This window comes from Rhodnius prolixus, unplaced genomic scaffold, assembly GCF_049639745.1.
Source record: "Rhodnius prolixus isolate KJV_2025 unplaced genomic scaffold, Rpr scaffold_9, whole genome shotgun sequence".
NCBI classification, from domain to species: Eukaryota; Metazoa; Arthropoda; class Insecta; order Hemiptera; family Reduviidae; genus Rhodnius; species Rhodnius prolixus.
Genome location: NW_027411604.1, coordinates 9,376,350 through 9,387,869, shown reverse-complemented (window position 1 = coordinate 9,387,869; position 11,520 = coordinate 9,376,350). Strand labels below are relative to the sequence as shown.

Genomic DNA, 11,520 nt, shown 5'->3' with positions numbered 1-11,520 from the left:
AGAAGACTAATAATCCTTGATTGAACAAAGTTATTAGTTCTACATCTTTTTCGAATCAAATAAAAGTTATCGAAAATTCATACAATCAACTAGGATGTAAAACATAATTTCATAATACACTTTATAATTTTACAGTTATGCTTTAAAATTCATACTAAATGTTTTCTGTACACTTCTATTGGATTTAAGTTTCCCAACCTCTTTTTCGTATTAATGGTATTTCAGCAAGCAGTATTGCTTGATTTTAATCTGAAAATAAAACCATTTTTTAATGAAATTAATTGTCACAGTTAACGATAAATTAACTCTGAACTGAAATCATTAATATCAATACTTTCCAATTATATTGATCCTTTTAATTACTTTTTTTCCTTGAAAATTGACAATAAGATTTAGCTAAACCAGCGGTTCTCAACCTTTACTAACTCGCGCATCACTAGGTAGTAAGTACATCATGCTACCAATTCATAAAAACGATTGTATTTCGTGAATGTTCACTTCATAAAGTGTGTAAAGTGTGAGATCTTAGTTTCAAAACTTTGCTTAAATAATTAAAAATTGCGTACATATATTTCTCTTCAAAATTATTAATTAATTTACAAAGTTCTTCTTTAGGATTATTATATTTGTTTATATGGAGTGGGATTCTAAAATTTTCATAGACTGGGCAGCTGATAAACAATTCATGTTTCCGGCTCGTTGCTATTACAAATTAGGACAGAAATCATACGGTACTACTGCTCCAATCGTCAGTGAATCCAGTCTCCTTAATCAAAAAAATCTCTTCGCTTCGCCTTGATCTTACCATTCATAGTGACATCCATATCCCTTTTAACCATTACCTAGCGAAACCCTGTTTTCCCAATTTTATGGTTTCATAATATTTTATAATATTTAACATGTATAATAATATTGAAGAATTACTTCAGATTATATTTTAGTAAAAAGAGTATATTTAAAGAAAATTTAATAAATACGTAAGTTGTGACAAGTGAAGTTTGTGAATGCTCCCACCAGAATTCGACGGTATATACTTATTAGTGCATCGAATAAACTAAATTTATTTCTGGTTATTGTATGGTAATCTGGAGCATCTTTATTACTTCGCTGTAAATGCTGTTTTGTTTCAGTAATCCGTTTGCAGTTATTCTAGTCTTCAATAAGAGCAATGATTCAAGAGCTGAATAAAACTAAATTTAGTTTGGGAATTCTTCTTTGCTTACTTTAATTACAGCTGGTTTTGATTGAATATTGGACACATTTAAAAAATAAATAAATGTAAAACGCTGTATTGAATAATCTAAAAGATAGGTTGAGAGGCTTTGTTCTAGAATGGATTGCGAAGTCTTCCTGTGGTAATGGTAAGACAAATTTTCTGTTTCGAGCTGAGTGAAGTTTTAAGTAAGTAGTAAGTGATACTGTCATCCGATATAAGTTTGACTGCAGTGCATTTAAGTACGAAGTCACCTTTGAGCCAATCTATTATCACCGTCAATGTATTTTCATATTAGCATAAAGGAATTGCAGAAGATTGAATTCTTTCTGTTGATTGAGGGATACAATGGATTGGCATGGCGAGGAACAACGTTAGATTTGTGACAACCTTTTACTTCATATCTTCAACTTCTTATAAAAATGTTTGTTTTTATTGATTTACTTATGGAAATTTTAGATACGTTACTTGTAAATAGTGAAATATCAAGACATCTTATGGAGATTTATTAAAATTTTTCCTTGCTTGTTGTACCAATATTATTCTCCCATAATTATTAAAATAGTTTCATAAGATTGGTTGGTTCTATCATACATAGCTTGTGAAGAGAGTGGAATTTAAAAATATATTATTTTGGTATTTGCTCTATTTAAATCAAATAATAAATCAGAAATTCAAGTCCTTATATTTAACTTAATGAAATTCGGCAACCTTATTAGAAATTCTATATTTTCTGTTCTTACTTAAAATTAGGAATGAAAAAAAGACATTAAAAGCATATCAGTTCTGTCTAGCGGCGATTGCTTGAACTAGAAGGATGTAATTACATAGGAAGTAGTTCTAGTGATTACCGCTAGGTAGCATGGACATGTACTTTGACACCATTAAAATAAACATTAAATAACCTCCTAAGGTAACAACTGTCCGGTGGGCCACTAAGGTAAACTTAGTGTTGGGAAAACTACAGTTAAATTTGATGGCCAGTCTGTTAGTAACGTTTGTAATACTGATAAAGAGGATATCTTACATATAATGTGTAAATGCCAATTATACTCAGAAATTAGAAAATTGTGTTTCAACTCTTTGGACAGTAATTTTATTTTAAATGAATTTGTAATAACAAACTGTAATTTGGTGAAAATGCATAAACTATATAAGTACTTATGTAGATTTAATTTTAAAGTTTAGAAGTTTTTGTATCTCGTTCCAGGGTTCGTTAGTACTTTAATTCCAATGCACTTCAGCCTTTTATTTATATTTTTTGTTTTCATTGTATTTTGCTATTGTTAACATTTCCAGAACAGAATTTTTTTTTTTAATTGTATTATATTTTTCAGTTTGAATTATCATTATTTTTTTGTTCATAAAGTTTAAAGTTTGTTTACTTATTAATTTAAAAGTATTATATTCAATTGTCCCGGTGAGAATGAAAGTGGCGTAAGTCCATCTTTTATTGAAATCAAGGTAACGACAGCTTTGTATTCTACAACAACTGTTTTGTTTAGAGTGACAATGCAGTAAGTTCTTAGTGCACTTATTGGCCATCAGGAGAAGCACAAAGTTTTAGTACTTAATCAAAAGCTCATATTGTTGAGAATGACAGTGGAGTAGGTCCACCAGATTGTTTGATTCTTTATGACTGTTTTCTTGGTGAAGTTTTGTGTCGTGTGGTGTTAATTAGTAAATTGTTATATGGTGTTAGCTAACTAAAAATTAAAAATAAGCCTTGGTGTTATTAGATAAATTTTAATTTGGATTTTTTTTCTTTACTTTATTTACTTTCACAACTGCAATAAGTGAAGGTGATACATACAACATGATAATAGATAAGTGCATGAATTGCATGAGGGGAGAATTCACCCATTGGTGAAACTTCCAAAGAGGTACCGTACACTATTGTGCACTGGCACTTACTTCATTTAGAAGATCGCATGGCCACCTGCGCTTCAGCCGTCTTGGAGAATATTCTGGCAATGCAGTAAGTTGGGATACTAGTGGATTGGGATGTGAGGTGATTGACGTGTGGAATTTAATATAACGGGATCTTATAGCTTTTGAAACATAAGGAACAAGGAAATCTCGGTGCAAGGTAGAGTTAGGGACATAGTGAGGAGCATTTGCGATTCGACAGAGTTTTTGACTGGAAGATTGGATTTTGTAGATATTGGAAGCTTTGGCTGAGCCCCAAAGTTCCATTCCGTGAGTCTAGACAGATTTTAGTATTATTGTGTAGATAAGTCATTTATTCTATAGTAAGAGGTTACATCGCTTGTCGAGAAATCGTCAGTTCAGTTTATTGGGAGAGCGATGACTGTTGATTGAAGAGAATTGGTAGGATTATTTGGGATCAGATTGTGTTGAAGACAGTTTTTTTATTACTATTGCAGTGGCCGCTATGGGCAGTATCATCAGGGTGATCAGTTCTGTGGATAGTGTAGTCGGTTATGTTGAAATAAGAACTGCTAGTAAAATGAGTCTCTGTGATGAGTCTTCTGCATTTTGAAGCATTGGTTTATGGAATAAAACCCTTAAAATTGGTTTTAAATGCCGCTTTGTTTAACCTTGCACCAGAAATGTTGAGAATGACAATGAAGTTAAGTCACATTTTTGCATTTTCTAAAATAATTAAAAATCCTATTACATTCATAATATGCACCAAAAAATTTGATTCTATGTAATAATAATAAAAAAAAGCTATTTTTATTATCTGCATTTTTTTACAGAGCAAAACACAAAACTCGTTTTATCTCAAAACTGCTCAAAATGGACTTACGCCACTTTCATTCTCACCGGTACAATTATCTTTATACAAGATAAACTTGTAAGAGAATTTGAGGATCGAGAAGAAAGAAAAAGTAACCTAATTATTTTTAATCTACCTGAGGAGGATGGAGAAGATAATGAGGAAAAGAAAAGCAATGACGAAAATCAAGTTGAAATGCTAGTTAGATCTGCTAGGGTAAGTGAGTCTACTGTGCTAACTACTCGTACTTTTAGACTAGGTAAACCAATTGAAAATAAAATTAGACCACTTAAAGTAATCTTTGAAAATAAATCGACAGCCTATAAAATATTCAGGCAAAGGCGGTTGGTTGCTAATGTACCACAACTAAGGGCCATACGTGTTAAAAAAGATTCAACGCCAATGGAAAGAGAGCTCTTGCGTCAATTACGGATCAAGTTGGAGGAAAGAATTAAAGCAGGAGAAACGGACTTAACTATTAAATACGTTAGAGGGCAGCCACAAATTGTAAGTAAAAACAAACTTTTAAATACCCAGTTACAAATCTACTACCAAAATGCAAATAGAATAAGAACGAAATTATGTAAACTAAAACAGTTTGCTAACTCCTGTATGTATGGTATAATTTTAATGACTGAAACTAACTTAAATACCTATATAAATACTTCGGAACGTGAATTGGATAGATATAACGTTTATAGGATGGACAGAACATGTGATACTAGCTACAAAAAATCTGGTGGTGGTGTCTCAATTGCTGTAGGAAGAACATACAATCGTTTGAGTTGAAGCTGTGTTCGAACACTATAAAACAAAAATTTGTAACACTCAAGTTTGAGTCAGAATGTATACTGATTGGTGTAGTCTATGTTCCTCCTGCTTCACCTCTGCAGATTATCAACAACGTTGCATGACGATTGAACATGTTCTTCAGGCAACTAATTTCAACAAAGCGTTCATTGTTGGTGACTACAATATTCCTTCTGTTGATTGGTTAAATGTAGCCGATAACACCTGTGAATCTCTGCCTCCAGCGGGGCAACTTGTCGTGGATACTTATGTTTACGCTCAAATGCATCAAATAAATGGCATAACGAACTGTCTAGGTGAATTCCTTGATTTAGTGTTCTCTACTGATAAAAACATAGCAGTTAATTTGGCTCATGACAGCATCATTAAACAAGAAGGGTATCATCCGCCACTAGAATTTAGAACTAATCTAGGCTGTGAGAAAAATGTGTGTAAAGAACCTGATTACAGAATTTGCGACTTCAAGACAATTTCGAGTTATCTAGTCAACTACGACTTCCCAGTAATCCCTTACGTGCTAGGTACAGCTGATGTAAATACTGCCTTTGATTTGTTTGTACGAGTTGTGACAGAATTAATCTCTGAATTTGCTCCGCGCAAGAAAATTTTCGAGTCAGACTATCCGAATTGGTTTTCAAAGAAGTTAATAACGTTAATTAAGGAAAAGAAAGCAGCACATCAACAATATAGAATCTCTCTACTTCGTGAGGACTATGAGCACTTCTCTAAGGTAAGTGCGCAATGTAAAAAGTTAACTAAACGGGATTATGCATTCTATATACATGATGTAGAATCAGCAATAAATGAAAGTTGTGAAATAAAGCATTTCTGGAATTATATCAACAGGCAAAAAAACAATAATGCCATTCCAGATGCTGCCCACTTCAATAACACTTATTCTTCGAGTAAGCAAGATACGGTAAACCTGTTTGCTGAGTATTTCTCAAGTGTATATAATAAGTCTGTTCCAGATACGGCGACCAATAAAGATGTGATATCTTTGAATTCAGTGAACATCTCAATGATAGAATTCAGCACTGAAGATGTACTAAGACAACTGTCTAATGTCAACATCAGGAAAGGTACAGGACCTGATGGAATACCATCTGCAGTATTAAAAAATTGTCAACTTGCTCTGGCCCCGATTCTAGCATCATTATTTAACAAATCCTTAAAACATGGGATTTTTCCGGACATGCTAAAAACGAGTTTTGTAGTTCCAGTTTACAAATCTGGAGGTAAGAGGGATGTTACAAATTATAGACCAATTTGCATTCAATCAGCAATTGCGAAAATTTTAGAAAAGTCTGTAACTGACATTCTTCGGCCTTTACTCGACAACCTCATCCTCAGTGAACAGCATGGCTTCCATTCTGGTAGATCGACGCTCACTAATTTGTTACTATTTGAGGACTATCTGCGGAGAGCCTTAGTTACTGCCAAGCAGGTAGATGCTATATATATATCTCTACTTCGCCAAAGCTTTCGATCGCTTCAATCATTCCAAACTAATTCAGAAACTATCACATTGTGGAATTCATGGATCGCTACTTGACTGGTTTTACTCCTACCTCACCGCAAGGAAGGCATCAATCTGTTAAATACAAATCACTAATGTCACAAGAATTTCTTGTATCATCTGCTGTTCCTCAAGGTTCTATTCTTGGCCCTTTTTTATTCAAAACTTTAATCAATGATATATCTACTTGTCTCAATTCAGTAAACTTTCTGCTTTTTGCGGACGACTTAAAGATTTATACTGCCATTAACTCTGCGGATGACTTTCTGCTCCTTCAAAAACGCTGGACAAGCACAAGCAAGGCTATGGAACAACGGTAGATTTGTTGGCAACCTTTTACTCCACATCTTCAACTTCTTATAAAAATCGTAAGTTTTTATTGATCTACTTATGGAAATTTTAGTTACGTTACGTATAATTAATGAAATATCAAGACATCTTATGGAGATTTATTAAGAATTTACCTTGCTTGTTGTACCAATATTATTGGCTCATAATTATTAAAATAGTTTCATAAGATTGGTTGGTTCTATTATACATAACTTGTGAAGAGAGTGGAATTTTAAAATATATTATAAAATAATAAATAAGAAATTCAAGTCCTTATATTTAACTTAAAGAAATTTTTATAAATTCTGTTCTTACTTGAAAATTAGGAATGGGAAAAAAAGACGTATTAAAAGCATGCCAGTTCTATCTAGCGGCAATTGCTTAAACTAGAAAAATGTAATTACATATGAAGTAGTTCCAGTGATTACCGCTAGGTAGCATGAACATGTACTTTTACACTATTAAAATAAACACTAAGTAACCTGACAAAACAACTGTCCGATAGGTAAAAAGATCATTCGGTTTTGTGCAAATATTGTGTTTACCTTGTGGCAAAGTAATAATTTGCTTTATTTATTAAATGTTCTTCACCCATGTTGATAAACATTTATATCGTCAGTATTTTAAAAAGAAGTTTTCCTCAAAAAAATTTTCCATGTTTAAAATCACTTAACTAAAAATTTCTATGTTTACCTCATAATTTGATGTTTTTTATTTATGATTGATAGTTTTAAGTTGATGCAGCTGTAACTAACTCAGTGAGAATTTTAAATACTTAGAAAACTGATTGTATTATCTATTTGCATTAAGCGATAACTTCCTAGAAAATAAAAAAACTTGTTTTTGTAACGTTACTGCGTTACGGACTTTTTGCAGGTAAGCAACATTTTTTGTGTATACTTTTATTCTTAATTACGAGTTGATGTGATTAGAGGTGTTTATGAAATTGACATTTTTCCAAGACAGTTGATACTGATGCATTTTAAGTGTACGCAGTTATATGAAAAAGTTGATTTTAGTCTTCATTATTTTGTTTCATAAAAATGTTTCAACGGTCATAAGTCATAGACCGACCTTATAATTAAATTCTAGCTTTCCTTTAATATTGACTATCAAATACAGAAACAGCAATAATCGAGTGAAATTTTAAGTAAGGTAACGTTCTCTAATCTTTTTTTTCTTCTGGTTTTTCAAATTATATCTACCCAACATGTACCATCTAGCATTGGCCTTATACGTATTAACCATCAAATACTAAAACAGCAGTCTTCCAGTGAAATTAGGAAACAATTTTTCCTATTTCCAATGGTTTTATTTCTTGTGTATAAAAATAGATCGACCCAATAAGTTCAATCTAGCATTGGCTTTAGAGTTAAACTATTAAATCCAGGAGGAGCATCATTCCTGTTAAGTTAGATGAAAAGATCTTCTTTTTCCAATGGTTTTTCTCTCTTGTTTCTCGAAATAGATTGAATTTTTCCATTAATTCTGAAACGTAACTTCTAATTAAAGTCTACCCTAGGTGTACGATTCAACTATGTCTTAGTTATTAAAACACTAAAGCAGAAATCTCATTATTTTCCTAAAACTACATGACAATTGCTTGTTTATACATTCATTTTTCAGACGTAACTTCATATTCCGGTGTGAACATTCCACTTCTTGCTTCGTAATTAAATGTATAAAGCAGAAATCTTAATATTTGCATTTAAATTATTCAAGAATTTTTTACTTTTCCACTCATTTTACGATTGCAACTTCAAATGCGGGCAACCCAATGTGAACAATCTACTTTTGGCTTAGTTCACCGAAGGCAAAATCTCAATCTTTCCAGTAACTATAGTAGAAATTTCCTTATTTTTACAATAATATTGCTATCGTAACTAAAAATTCAGACTACCCTGAGTATACATTCCACATCTGGCTATTTATTTATAGACTTAAGCAGAAATCTCAAACTTACCAGTCAAACTAGATGAGAATTCCGATTTTTTTCATTCATTCTGTAGTGGTAACTTCATATTCAGGCTATCCTGAATGTTTACATTTCACCTCTTGCTTAATTATGAAATGTATAAAGCAGAAATTTCAATCTTTCCAAACAAACTAGACGATAATTCATTATTTTTCCTTTAATTTTGTACTCGTAACTTCAAATTCGGCCTTCTCTTTGTGTACAATCAACGTTTGGTTTTGATATTTATACAATAAAGTAGAAATCTCAATCGTTTTATTTTGCCACTAATTTTGCAATCGTAACTTAAAATTGTAGGCTACCCTGTATTTACAGTCCAACTCTTAGTTATTAATACACTAAAGCAGAAATCTTATTCTTTTGTACACAACTAGAGAAGATTTTCTCAATTTTCTTTTAATTTTGCAATGGTAATTGGGAAACTAGGCTACTCGGTGTATATGAAAAATACTCCTCTGTCTTAGTTAAGTGTGAAGGAGAACATTGCAGACATATTGCAGATTACTTATCAAAACAATTCCTATATCAAGTGAATAAATAAAGTGTAGTATAAGACTAAGAAAGCTCCTTTGGGCCACTTGTATGTTCTATAATGCATTGATTATTTTAACGTACAAATCGCTGATTTCATTTAATTCAATTATATACTTTATGAACCAATTCCATAAAGTTTCTGTTTTATAAAAACTGAAGTGTTTCTGCTACGAATAGAAATATGCTAACAGAAAGCCATTCACAAAGTTTGAATATAACAGCATATTACATGTTCTATGCTGATTAAACGTTTTCCTTTAAAGATTTTACTAACTTACGCATTTTTTAAATGATTAGAATCGCATATTCATTCACATTTTAATTAACAATAATTATTTCGCAGTGAAAATGCAACAATGGCTTAGTTTTAAACTTAAATTCTCGCGCCTTCCTCGTATAAAATACTTTTCCTACTTCTCAGTTCTAAAATATTAGCATAGAGTTTTTTTTTTTTTTAAAAAAAAAATCATTTTAACATGTACTAGATTTCAATTATTTTAATTCATAATTTTTACAAATGTTTGACAATGCATTAATATTTTGGATAACATCACGTAACCTCCCTTACACAGTCTGCTCAGTCAGTAGCTTGGGGAGTAGAGTGGAGTCGAATTCCTTTTCCTAATCTGGTTATTCTACCTCCGAGATGGTTGAAAGATCGAAACCGATAAGGGGAATAATAAAAAATACGTCCTACTACGGACAAAATTACAAATATTATTACGCACTGCGAATGTAACCTCATGTTCATAAGACTTAAGCCTTTACGAAGACCTGTAAAAAGTAAGGTTCGAGAAGTGTTAGTTCTATATCGAAGTGAAGTAACGAAAGCCACAAGTCAAGATTCTAAGACGAGGAAGATATGTATGATAAGCTTTCGAGATCTCTCCTTTTGTATAGGCTTCATAAGGTATTTTGCTTATCCTCATTTAATGATATTAAGTAACCTATGCACGTATCACACACAATTGTTTAAGTATTTTGGGAGAATCATACCATGTTTTTGTTATTGTTGTACTTCGTATAATATAGCCAGTGTAAGAAAAAATAACAAGCTGACAATGTGTATATATCATAAATTTTTGGGCTTGAAAAAGGTGTGCAATATATCGAAACTTTGGTATTTATCCGTGATGGTGATTTCGGCAATTTAGATGAAAATTAAATGGCTTCATGGATAGGACTGATAAGAAGGTTACTAACTGTATTTCGCTGGTAATGGTTTTTGTAACAAGAATAAAATGGATAGTAGTGCCAACAAGCAGGAATAGAATGAGAAGTACTTGCTGGAGCAATTGTGCGAACAAGACCTTCCCATTTGTATTGGCTTCATAAGGTATATTGCTAATCTTTGTCATTTGGCCCTTTAATTTTTCACCTTTACTTTAATATCCACTAAGCAATCGTTACAATTCAATTACTTTTTCTTTCCCATAATAATTACGAGGTGTTACGATCTAGTAGAATATTATTCAGTTTTCAACGGAAATATTTGTTTACGATAAATGTTTTTACGAATCGTCAAGTTTCGTGTGTGATGAAAATCAATAATGGAAACTCGTAGAAAATTCAAATTTTGATATTTAGTTTAATGGCTCATTTTGGCGAAAATGTTTCAATCTAACCACAAATTTACTGAATCTGATCTTTAGTATTTTCTCTTGAACAGCATTTACAATTTCCTGGAAACAACGTACTTTCATTATATTATCATGATCTAAGCGTGTATTGAAACATTTCTCTCTTGAAAAATTGATAAAAACTAAAAACTATCTGTAATAAATAAAAGACTGCTACAGCAGTTGGTATGGAGATATCTGTACTTTGACAGAAAACGTGGGGTGCTACCTTTTCAATTGTCAACGAATTCACTCCCCAATCAAAAATATTTAGGAAAATAGTAAATGCTCTTCGGTTCGAATTGATTTACTATTCATAATGACCTCAAAATCTTATGTCCTCCATCTAGCGAAATTCTTTGTTGTGTATACCATTGTTTTAGTTAAATTACAGTCACATTTATTTAATTTTATGAATAAAAATTCATCAGTAGTTATAGATATTAAATGTGTTTCTTTAGCTTTTATGAATTAAATGAAATAATTTTGAACAAAGTTAAACTATAAAAATCGTTTATTTTGGTTGACAAACTTAAAAAAACTTATTATTTAAATTAATGGCAGAGGGTAACTTGACTAAAACAACTTTAGTACAACGTTAAATTGCAATGTAGGAGTAATTCATGTTAAAATAGTTTAATATTTTACAATGCTACGAATACGTTCTAAAAGATTGATCTGTTTAAAAGATTTAAACTAAAATTTCAGCATTCATATTTTATTTATTTCATAAATACCTGAAAGATACAAGTTTACCTTAAACAAATGGATGCGTTT

At 31.6% G+C, this 11,520-nt stretch overlaps 1 protein-coding gene across 16 annotated transcripts in view; it reads left to right on the top strand.

Moving 5' to 3' along the window:
* Positions 1–2,143: 2,143 nt before the first annotated feature.
* LOC141454477 (uncharacterized) overlaps positions 2,144–11,520 on the top strand; it is a 185,317-nt gene continuing 175,940 nt past the window's right edge. For 7 of the 16 annotated variants that reach the window (XM_074128733.1, XM_074128730.1, XM_074128732.1 and 4 more), the window contains exons 1-3: positions 2,144–4,172; positions 4,276–6,653; positions 7,344–7,491. In XM_074128733.1, coding sequence (XP_073984834.1) covers positions 4,801–6,321 — 1,521 coding nt within the window. In that variant the 5' untranslated portion in view covers positions 2,144–4,172; positions 4,276–4,800 and the 3' untranslated portion in view covers positions 6,322–6,653; positions 7,344–7,491. Of the gene's footprint in view, positions 6,654–6,953; positions 7,230–7,343; positions 7,492–7,528; positions 10,461–11,520 lie in introns of those variants that run through there. The other 9 variants (XR_012458732.1, XR_012458731.1, XM_074128729.1 and 6 more) reach the window with 9 other exon arrangements.